General features: G+C 36.0%; 1 protein-coding gene across 1 annotated transcript; it reads left to right on the forward strand.

Moving 5' to 3' along the window:
• The first annotated feature begins 4,760 nt into the window (after window positions 1-4,760).
• Window positions 4,761-9,283, forward strand: LOC133309347 (ATP-dependent Clp protease proteolytic subunit 4, chloroplastic). The gene is made up of 2 exons (XM_061510111.1): window positions 4,761-5,265; window positions 8,617-9,283. The coding sequence occupies exons 1-2, from the start codon at window positions 4,820-4,822 to the stop codon at window positions 9,098-9,100; spliced, it is 930 nt and encodes a 309-aa protein (XP_061366095.1). The 5' UTR covers window positions 4,761-4,819; the 3' UTR covers window positions 9,101-9,283.
• The last annotated feature ends 3,019 nt before the right edge of the window (window positions 9,284-12,302 follow it).

Consider the following 12,302-nt stretch of genomic DNA (forward strand, 5'->3'; position numbering starts at 1 on the left):
CTCCAAACCAGTTGGAGTACGAGTAGCCAGAGAGGCAAGACACTCAGTTAAACCCAACCAATTGTCTGTCCAAAATAATGCATCATTACCGTCTCCAATCTCCCATTGCATTGCTTGAAGAAAAGATGGCCAAACACTACACAGATTTTTCCAGAAGTATGAGTCATATGCTTTATGATTTACTTCCCTCCGAAGATCCAAACCTCTCTTATATTTACTTGTTACAACTCGAACCCACAACGAATCGGGCGAAGTAAGTATCGTCCATGCAGGCTTGTGAAAGAAAGCCATATTTTGGACACGAAGGTTATCACCCCTAAGCCACCCATGCTCTTAGGCTTGCAAATATTATCCCATGCAACCAGATGAGTTCTCTTTTGACCATTTTTATAACCCCAAATAAAGGCACGCTGCAACTTCTCTATTTCATCACAAATGGCTACAGGAAGCAGACTGTGTTGCATTTGAAATATAGGAGTTGCTGAAATAACGGAGTTGGAAGTGAATCGACCGGCAAAGATTGTGCCTAATTCTTGCAACAACATCAGCATAATGGTCTTTGGTTACTCGACCATGTTTCAACATGGACCCAAGATATCTCCCTATATTGTGAGTTTGCTTGAAGCCACACACATTTGTGATATCATCTGCAATGTGAGCATCTGTATTTTTCGAGAAAAAAATACTAGATTTCGGAATACTAACCTTTAGGCCAGACATTGAACTAAAAGTCTCCAAGCAATCCACTATAACTTTGATTTGATCTAGAGAAGCTTCTGCAAACAACATCAAATCATCAGCAAACATCAGATGGGCTATCTTAGGACCTTTTGATCCCACGGAGATTGGCTTCCATCTCTTATTGTCAACCGCATCTTGAATGAGATGAGACAATTTTTCCATGGCTAGAACAAAAATGTAGGGAGATAAAGGATCACCCTGACGAACTCCTCTTGAAGGAAGGAAGTCACCTGCAATGGCTCCATTCCAAAGCACTGAGACCTTATCAGAGTTGATACAATTCATGATAATATTTGTGAACCAGTGTGGGATTTGAATTTCATCCAAAATTTTACGAACAAACTCCCAATTTAACATATCATAAGCCTTTTCCAAGTCGATTTTAATTGCCATGAAACACTTTCTTCCTCTCATTCTACGCATTGAATGGATCAGCTCTTGGGTGATGATGATGTTGTCCTGGATATGTCGTTTAGGAACAAAACTAGCTTGGAAGGGAGACACCATCTCTTCCATTAGGGGCTTCATTCTGTTAACCAGAATTTTACTGAGGATTTTATAAATGACATTGCACAAAGAGATTGGTCTGAGCTGCTTAGCACTTTCAGGTCTCTTTACTTTTGGAATGAGGACCAGAAGAGTCGAGTTCACAAGGTGAATCAGATTGGGATTCTGAAACATCATGTTAACATCCTTAATAACATTAGTCTTAATAAGACTCCAATTCTTATGAAAAAAGGCAGCTGGAAAACCATCTTCCCCTGGAGCTTTTGATTCACCCTGGCTTTTTGAAACCATAAGATCTCTTCTTGTATGAGAACCGCATCAAGGTCCTTCCTAACCTCCTTTTCTCTAGATTGGAGAGATAAGTTGGTATGATAATCAACATGATTCTGAATTTCTGCAATACTATGCAATAGGTTAATCTTCATATTGAAAATGTTGCCAAAGACTATCTTGTTCCATCTTTTTAAATTTGGAGTCAGATCATGCAGATTCGTTCTAGTGTCTTTCACAACATTCCAGCTCCTAGCCAGAAACTGAGTAAAGTTATAATGCTCCATCCAAGCAATCTCAAAGCGAAAGGGACGATTTTTCCAACCTGTGTCCAAGTTAGACAAGTAGACCAAAATGGGACTATGATCAGAATAAATCCGTGGAAGTACCTTAACGCCAGCATCAGTAAAGGTAGTCTTCCAACTTGCATTAGCACAGGCTCGGTCCAGCCTCTTAAAAACACGATCAAGATGAAGAAACTTCGGACCCTTCCATGTAAACCAAGGACCTGATCCTCCAAGATCCAGCAGCTTGCAATTATGAAGAACATTTGCAAAATTGGAACATCTGTTTAAGTTAACTCTACAGCCACCTTTCTTCTCATCCCGATTTGCTATTTCATTAAAATCCCCAGCCACCAACCACGGCCCATTACAATGGAGACTAATGTTTAGCAGATCATCCCATAGCTCCTTTCTATTTTCTTCCCTAGGACTCGCATAAACTGCCGTGCAAGAAAAGGAAGGAACATGAAAATTCTGAACTTTAAAATGAACAAACTGTTTTGTGTGATTAATAATTTCAACGAGACCAGTCTCATCATTCCAGAGGATCCAAATACCCCCTGAGTAACCTTCTGCCTCTTGAACAAAAGCATGCTTAAACCCAGATTTTCGGATAATGTCAGAAGCTTTTTGACCACTACACCGAGGTTCTAGAATCACTACAATACTAGGCTTATATTTCCTAGTAAACAGAAAAAGCGAATTTTGAAACTGGGGTTTCACTGCTCCCCTACAGTTCCAGAAGAATAAGTTCATTAAAAACTATGTTGAACGCAAGACTCCAAGGTTCTTGCATCCTTCATTCTTGAAATATCTTCCTGGTGAACTCTGTCCACCTCCATGCACGTAGAGATGGTTGAGGTTTCAGGATTTTGGATGTCGCTGCTGTTGTCAACTGATATATCAGGACCAGTTTTATGAAATGTGTCATATAACTGCTCTTGATTCTGGTTCAAAGTGCTATCTGCTTTCATCCCATTTTCCTGATCATGTTGATTTGCTTGCATAGGACTAACCGCCATGGGAGTAGCAATTGATGGAGATGGTGGAATGGGAGTATGATCTTCACGATTTTCACTCTGGACTGGACACCTCTTACCCGTGCTTGAAGAATGAGCCGCATGCATAGTAGGAACCGTTGATTTAGTCCTAGGGGTATCTTTGGACTTTTTGGATTTAGTCCATATTTTCTGAGGAATTTCAAACTGAGGGCCCCCCATATGAGGAGTAACAGAATTAATTATTTGATTATGATCCTCCTCATTAATAGGTCCAGCTGTTAAGATTGCAAACCGTGATTGCGTAATTTCCTCCTTATCACCATGATTATCTCCATGATTATCGCTGGTCATAACTCCCTTATTACCATGATTACCGCTGGTCATAACTCCCTTATTACCATGATTACCATGATTATCGCTGGTCATAACTCTCTTATCACCATGATTATCTCCATGATTATCGCTGGTCATAACTCCCTTATCATTATTCCTTTGTAACTTTTTTGAACCAGCGCCTGGCTGGACTGCACCGGCCGTCTGAGGAGGTTGCCGGCTCCTGCGTTGACGATTAACAACCATCCAAGGTCCCAATCCTTTACTTCGATGGAATTCTGAGTTGCCAGGTTCCTCTTGATGAATTTGATCGTCATTATGAATATCGGATGAACTGCGTTGCTTTGGAGCAGCTGAACAATTCTCGGTGCTATGTCCATATTTCCCACAACCAAAACAAATGAGCCCTAATCCTTCATACTCAATTTGTTTGGTAAATCCTTCCAGCACATAATCACCCTTTAATGGCTGAGATAGGTCCAGTTCCACACATATTCTTGCAAACCGTCCTCTTACATGAGCATTTGTATTGCTGTCTACCTTGATCATCTTGCCTAACCAGTTTCCAATCCTTCTAAAAAAGCTTCATCATAGAATTCAATGGGAATATCCGGTAGACGAATCCAAGCAGCAATCTTAGCAATTCCAGCACTATTAGGTCTGAAAGTTGGTTCCCACTTCCTCAACGATAAATAATGACCCAAAACAATCCATGGACCACCGTTCAACGCAAAATTGAGATCATCCTTCTCACTAAACTGGACTACGAAAAAGTCATTACCAATATCAGTGACATTGATTTTGCCTTTTCTAGCCCATAAGACATTTATTTTTTTCTTCATAAACTCCACCCCAATTTTCTTCCCAAGGAGTTTAACAATCAGAGCTTTCTCCCAAGGTTTCCTCATTCTCTTCCTTGCTCTTTTGGTGCAACTAAAATAAGTACGCCCATCATCTTCCTCCCACATCTTAATTCCTCCATGGTTGACATCCTCTTCCTCAGCAGGTTCCTCCCCATCTAAGTCTTCCTCGGCAGACGCCTCTCCTTCCCATTCATCATCTTCTCCATTATGACGCATCAGAATTTCCCTCCAGGTTGAACGTTGGCCATTCTCATCTTCCATCCAACCTTCATGTCTAGGTATCATAGATACATCATTTGAAAACTGATCTCCCTCACCTTTATTCCTCTTATTACTTCTTTGAAGAATGTCAAGTTCTTCACTTGATTTGCCAGGATTCTTCCCATGATCACCTTTCTCTCTCTCACTCATCGCTCAAAGGTTTTTAAAATCTAAACTTTTTACTTACTAAATAATTATTTCTTTAAGTCCCCCTATTGTGAAAACAAAGCGATTATTCTTAAAATAAACTAATCTAAACATGCATTTTATATGCAAAGAGACATGCTCCCTAATTACTTCTCGAATACTGATGCTAACACAAGGGGGGAATTTTTTCATCTTGGAAAAATAAAATAAAAAAAATACTATGGTTAATGAAAAAGCCACTAAATGGTTGATGGTACCCTATCAGTAAAAAATAAAAATAAAAATAAAAATCAAATAAAAATTATCTTTAAAATATTGAATAATCTCTAATAAATCAAGAGGGGTTTTGCTACTGCAAGCTGCGCAGCACTGTCCAAGAATCTCTCCTCTCAGTCTCACTCACAAAACCGCCATGGATTTGCTCTCAATCTCTGCTTCTTACCCTTCAACTTCGCTTCCATCTCGTTCGTGCATTCGCACCCTTTTTTCAAAGACACCCATTTCCTCATTCAACCCCAAAACCTATATTCCCTCACCATGTTTCAAATCTTGCATAACCCCAGTAAGGTGTGTCCTCTCCACCTCACCAAAACCCTCCAAAAATTCAAACTTTGGGTCCGAACTTGGAAAACCCAGTATCACTTTTAAGCTTTCTTCGCCTCAGACGCCTGCCACCGCCATGAGAGGGGCTGAAACCGATGCCATGGGGCTGTTGTTGAGGGAGAGGATCGTGTTCTTGGGGAGCAGCATCGATGATTTTGTGGCTGATGCTATTATGAGCCAGTTGCTGCTCTTGGATGCTCAGGATCCCACTAAAGATATCAGGCTCTTCATCAATTCCCCTGGTGGTTCTCTCAGGTAAGATGAGATTTTTGTTGCATTGCTTGTGTTAGGGTTCCTTTTGGTTGCCCACAAAAGCCTGAGAATGGGGCAAGGGTTTATGAGAATGGTGGTGGCAAATGTATCTGATAGAGTAGACTGGGATAAGAAGATTAATGGGTAGGTAAATAAGGAGGAAAAAAAAGGGAACTTCATAGCTTTTTTACATTATTGTTATTAAACTTATCTGTAAAATAAGAATGCTAGAAGGATGGATGTTTTGTTGCATTGCTTATGTTCCTTTTGGTTTCCCATAAATGCCTGAGAATGGGGCAGGGGTTAATGAGATTGGTGGCAATTGTATCTGATGAAGTGGATTGGGTTGAGAAGAATAAAGGGTGGGGAAAGAAATAGAAGACAAGGAGCTTGATAGCTTTTTTTACATTCTTGTTATTGAAATTATCAGGGAAATAAGAATACAAGAAGGATAGATGTGAAATCTCTTGGGTGGTTTAAAATTTCCTTGGTTTAAGTTATTTTGATGTTTAATATCAGTTTCTAGTGATTTACATGGGGCTAACCAACATACATAATTGGTGAGAATACTACTTGGAGCTCTGAATGAAGTGACATAAAACGTCAAAAGGCTCTTCAATGATTTTTGTTTGAACAAGCAAGAGTTCTATGTCTAATTTGGGATGATCTTTATGTATGTTTCTTATGGATTCTGATATAATAGTTTGGTATATGTCAACCTTTCACTGGAGTGTCAAAGATGAAAATCTTTTTGCTTTCCTGCCAGACAATTCAATGGTCTTCAACTGTTAATGATATTTTTCCTTTTAATTTTACTGGGGCAGTGCAGAGTCTTTTCTGCTGAAGTATATTGCTTCGTTGTCAGTTTTTCCTTTTGAATTTTATAAGCAGCATATTGACTTAAGGTATAAGAGAGTGGGTCTATTTTCTCTTTATTTTTTTCCTCTGCCATAAACAATTGATGATTTCTGTTATATACTTGAAGGTGCTGAATGCCTCAGTGTTTGTGTTTCTGGTTGGAAATATACCTAAATCATGTTTGGCAAATTCAAGTTCATCTAAATGTTCTGTAAAAGTAGAATTGAAGTAGGAAAAGATATAACAAATGCATTTAGTTTTCTCATTTTGTCATTTCTGTAATTTTTTGTCAATGTTTTCATCTTAATTTTTTCACTGACAGCCAAACCAATATAAGTACAAATCCATTTATGTTTAATATATTACCAAACCTTAGCCAGCCATGCATTTGCACCTTTATAGCATGTATGCTTAAAGAAAGAGCCATGTTTCTATTTGACATGTATCAGGCACTTGACACTCATGGCGCTTGAATGCAAACCTATGCAATACTTGTAGGAACAAAGAATGATGTATTTGTTTTACAATTGTTAGATACAATACAATCTAAACATGGTTTAAGTCTTACCAGGCTTATTTAAGGTATATTTTTATATGCCTCTTGTTTTTTTGGTACTCACACATATGGAGTGATTCTAGTGAGTATTGAGAAAGCCAATCTTATGTGAGAAATGAGAGTAGTGAATCTTCATTGTTAGATTTGTACAAATCGAGATTAAAAACATTAAGTCTTAACACATGACCAATTTAAAACGTTTATTGACAATATTTTAATCTTCACCATTCGTACAAATCTAGTATTCTGGATTCATTCTTTTCATTTCTCCCGTAAGATCAGCTTTCATAAACACACACACAGACATACATTTCTCTAATTGTCTATGTTCTGTTGTGTCCTTGACTCCTAGTGGCTAGTATTTTAGATTTTGCTAATGTTACTGGATGCCTATGTTGTTGTCATGACCAGTGCTGTTTCTATGCTTCTTAACAATAACTTGCCTAAAATATTTTGCAACCTTTCATTAGTTTCAATCCATTTAGTCACCATTGTCTGGATAAGCTGAGTTCTAAGTTTTTGATGATTTTGAATTAAGAATTATACCTTTTCATGAAGCTCAGAATCACTTGGTTTCAATAATTTCAAATGGCATTATGCTTCTTGGGTTTTAACATAAAGTCTTGTGATGGGAAAATTTTATTAACACTGGTAGTTATTGTTTCAATGATTTATGCAACTAATGAGCACAGTGCAGGTTATGTACGGGAATTAAAAATTGGATACACACCACATTGATTATAGCTTTGAGATGAACAAACAAACTAATATGATAATCAATGGGCTGGTTTGGTTAATTTAATAGGTCCTTTGGTTTGATGTGGTTTGCAAAATTTTAAAGCTGTTGAGTGTTGAACAATTTTGTGGTTTAAAAATAGACCTGAAATTGGATTAAACCAATTGAGGAAAACCAGTAAAAAAAAGTAAAATCACTTGAATTTTATAGGGATCTGACATTGTGGGATTTGAGCCTTGAGGTACTCTTTGCAAAGAATTCTATTCCATATGGAGAATGAGAGAAATTTTGGGGTGTGTAGACAATTGATCAGGTTTCAACTATAAGTTTGGTCATCAATCGACAAATTAAGATTCTATATTTATCTTAAATATTATATACTAAAGGGTATCAGTATGCAATCCGTGCACCTGAGTGATTGGTTGATGCTTTGCCTTCATTTTTGTAATGTTTGTTTCATTTGCATTATATTCATTTATCTAAATTTTCTACTTTGTGATTTCTATAATTGGTGTGCATTAGGGGCTTCAAATTGTTAACTAGTCACATTTAATCTCATGGAAAAAACCGGATATACCCTTCATTTTTTACCCTTTTTCACATTATTTTGTAGTTTGAATGAAAGGTGTAACTTTTCCCTCCTCTGGTGGTACATTCATTAGCATCATACCACCTTGCTTTATCCTGTTTATTTTGTAATGAAATTAGCCCCAGTAGTATGTGAACATCATGCCTGCTGACATATCCAAATTATTTGTAAAATTATTCAAGTCCTCTATTCCCCAAATCTGAAGATGTCCTGTCCTCTTCAAGAAATCACTGATCTCTCACATACTTCAGTTTAGGAGATTTTAGGACATAGAGACTTAGATTCTTTGTTGAAAATAATTTGGGCAAGGCCCTTTGATGTGTACTATTTTTGCTATTATTTATTTGGTGTCTATAATAGTTGGAAAGGAATGCTAGAATTTTCAAGAACAGCGACTTGCGTTGGCATCTTTTATGGGATAAAGTGGTTGTCTTAGCTTCTGCATCGCTCTTATCTTATGATTGCTTCAAAGGAGTGCCCTAGGTGTATATGCAAACTGTTATTGATTAGTTAACTTTTCTGTATTGTGTGTTTTTCATTGCAATCTTTTGTTCTGTTTGATGCCTTGCATCCTTTTTGGCAGCTGATTTATTTTGGATGTTATTATTTATTTAGTGCTACAATGGCTATCTATGATGCCGTACAGCTTGTGAGGGCTGATGTTTCCACAGTTGCACTCGGAATTGCAGCATCAACTGCTTCCGTGATCCTTGGTGGTGGCACCAAAGGCAAGCGCTTTGCTATGCCCAATACACGAATTATGATTCATCAACCTCTTGGAGGTGCTAGTGGACAAGCTATAGACGTAGAAATTCAGGCTAAAGAAGTTATGCACAACAAGAATAATATCACAAGAATCATATCAGGCTTCACTGGTCGCTCATTTGAACAAGTCCAGAAAGATATTGATAGGGATAGATACATGTCTCCAATTGAAGCTGTTGAATATGGAATTATTGATGGTGTAATAGATAGAGATAGCATCATCCCTCTTGAGCCAGTACCAGAAAGGGTGAAAGCAACTCTAAACTATGAAGAAATGAGTAAAGACCCTAAGAAATTCCTAAACCCAGATATCCCTGATGATGAGATATACTAGCTTTAAATTGTTGATAATGTTACATCCTCTTAACTGTTTTGAGATTCCCTTATGGTGTTAGCACTATACAACATTTTGGGTAAAGCCGGATGATGCTGTAACAAACTCTGAAAGATGTAGGATTGTTTTTTGTATGTGTGAATTAAGAATTGTAATCCAGTTATGGGAAATTTGTTGGTTATATTGATGGTTTCTTCATTATGTTTTACTATTCGATTTTTCTTCTTGTTGGAATGTTTCAATGGTGAGCCAGTTCTTTACCTCCTAATTTATGTTAGTGAGGAAAGATAAGATAAGAAAGATGTCTATTACGATCTCCTCCCAATGCCTAAAGTCCCTCCAGCATTGGTACTTTGCACAAAATGGCCATGCATTATATATACCCCCATAGTGTGAGACCCAAAAAAGTCTCCATCACTAGCCAAAATGGGTTGGTGTAACTAACTAAATCGAACAATTTTGACTCAACATCTTGGATTTAAATATTGTTGGTGGGGTCCTTTATTGATAAATTATTTGCAAGTATCATAATAAGTTATTGCTTGTAGCATACTCTTGATCCTGTTACCTATAAAATAAAATAAAAATTGTGCAATGTATCCGGTCATATACAAATACATATTTTCAGGAGGTTTGTAGTGAGTAAAAATGTGAGATCAGCTAAGTCCGACTAAACTTTTGTTGCATTTGGCAAAGTCTTGTTGCATAAATCCAAACTTAAACTGTCATGCAATTTGGGGTACATATTTGTTATGGGGTACTCTGTCCATTGTCAATAAAAAGTTTGGATAACTCTAAATTTGAATCAGAAAGCCACAAAAATAAAAATAAAAAATGAGTCCGGCCTATGAATAGATACTGTTGCTACAGAGCAAAATTTGCAAAATTCAAATTGCTTCTGCCTGTTGACTTGAAAACGGTTACTGCTGTTGAATGAAAGGGGTAAGTAATGAACTTATAAAAGTTCAATTTTGTCCCAGTTATCCGTAGTTGTTATAATACTATAAGAGTGACATAGAATTACTGTGAGACTAAAAAAAATAACATTTTTGGTTTATATGTGACATTTCTTTTAATTTGATTCCTATACTTAATATGTTATAACTCCAATGAATGATTTTATAATAATAACATAAGAAGCGAGTTAAAAGCATTTGTATAGATAGGCACAAAGTTAAAACTTTTTTCGTATAAGTACCCTATTAAAAATAAGTTATTATAATATAGAAATAAAATAAAAAATTGTCAATAGTGATAGACACTGTTCTATATGTCAACCTTTGGTCACCAATCAAACAAAATGCTGCCGTGCCGACTAATCTAGAGTTGAGCCTGTAATTAGTGATTACTTAAATAATTAATCATGAGTCTCAAGTCTCAACTCTCAGTGCCTATCACATCTTCAAAAAGAGCACCCTTCTCTTTTTTGCTAAAAAAATTGGGTAACCATTGCCGAATCAACCAAATACTCCCTCTCATTATGCCGGTTCATAGTTTGACTCTGATATTAAAAGTTCACAGTAATATAATATCAATCAAGGTCTGTCTATTTCGTTTCACTAGTTATGCCTGCATGATAGGTAATATATTCTCTATTTTAAGTTTCCTTCTCTTCTCTCCCTGCTTCAATAGTTAAATACGCACATTACCATAACGGTTGTGACATACAAGGACGTTCATTATAGCTCTAATTTTATCAAGAAACCAGAAGCTTAAATCTTGTCTCAATATACAAACATACAATAACAAACAAGTGAAGACACGTGATATTTTCTTATGTTCAAAGTTCAAATATCTGCGTGGTTAATATTTATTTAGAGACTTATTGAGATTGCTATGAAGGGTGCCTCTAGTATATCAATTATTTTGCTTGCATGAGTTGCATGAATAGGTGAGTGCTTAACCATGTCATGTTCTTCCTGTTCTAATGAATTAAGTAACCAAAAATGGGGTTGCAAGTAGCCAGGCTGCGGGTGATATAATTATTTGTTTTAATATGTTTCCATAATTGATGTATCGCTGTATTATATAATAATCTTTCAGTTGTATGTTCATATTTGTTTGTTACTGCGTTATATGCACTCCTATTTTATACTGTGGAAAATTGGGTATGGAAATATTTATAACCACAATTCAATGATTGAGAGGATTCTTTTCACATCTTGTACTTACTATGTTACAAATTCACTTGGTGAAGGCATGATCTTAAATATTCATATTCATTGTATTCCTTCGTACATCATTGTTCTGCATTGTTAATCTTAGATCTATGATCATTCCTTATTTTCTTTCCCTCCAATTCTCGATTTAGGGGAATTGAGGGGAAAAAGAAACATTAGAAAAAAAAAGACCACACCAAGGGGTTGTTCCAACATAACCCATGATTTAGAAAAGATAAAAGTTCACACAAATATTCATTTTGGATTGAAACAATTTCTTATAATTTAATCCATAACAATTTTCTCATTCTATCCACAAATGCTTGTATTTTTTATTTTCATCGAGATCATTAGAACTTTCTCTTATAGTGAAATCACTATCATTTGTAGATCAATTAGCACGTGGTTGTTTCAGCTTAATAAGTAGTCTAGAAAAGAAAAAAGAAAAACAACAACTATCAAACATGTGGATCACCTGAGACGAAATTGTTCAAGTTTAACCATTGATCTTAATCGGCTCGATCAAATTAGTTAGTTAATCGAATCGGTGGAGAAAGTAAAAAAAAAAAAACACATCTTATTTATGGGAAGAGTTATATTTACAAACTTTTTGTTTACAAACTACATTATGTACTCCTGGAAGTACACTAGGTTCCATTATGTACTCCTGGGAGTATATGATGTAATTTGTAAAAATTTTTAAAAAAAATTGTAAACGGATCATTCTATTTTATATATTATACAAATCAGGATAAATGGGTGAATGTTGTACATTTGAATTATTAATATTTACTTATAAAAGAAAAAATTATTACTATTTTGGCTAGCTATCTTTTAAGTTGTCCAATATAACATCATGTGGAGAATTACGCACAATTTTTTTTATCGTATGTCTATCATGACCAAGGGGAAGAGCTACAAATTCCAGAGTTGGTCACTCACCAAAGAAAAAGGATATTTATTAGCAATGTTCAATTTTTTATATGATTTTTGGTCCTATCAATTTTGTCATTGTAATTAATTAATTTCATAGTCCTTTTTTT

This window comes from Gastrolobium bilobum, unplaced genomic scaffold, assembly GCF_033153095.1.
Source record: "Gastrolobium bilobum isolate Gb01-03AN ecotype WA unplaced genomic scaffold, APGP_CSIRO_Gbil_v1 utg86886, whole genome shotgun sequence".
NCBI lineage: Eukaryota > Viridiplantae > Streptophyta > Magnoliopsida > Fabales > Fabaceae > Gastrolobium > Gastrolobium bilobum.

Bases quoted from the DNA above. Each gene is read 5' to 3' on its own strand.
- LOC133309347 (XM_061510111.1), top strand. From the start codon at position 4,820: ATGGATTTGCTCTCAATCTCTGCTTCTTACCCTTCAACTTCGCTTCCA. The intron at 5,266-8,616 runs GTAAGATGAGAT...TTATTTATTTAG, and splicing joins TCCCCTGGTGGTTCTCTCAG to TGCTACAATGGCTATCTATG.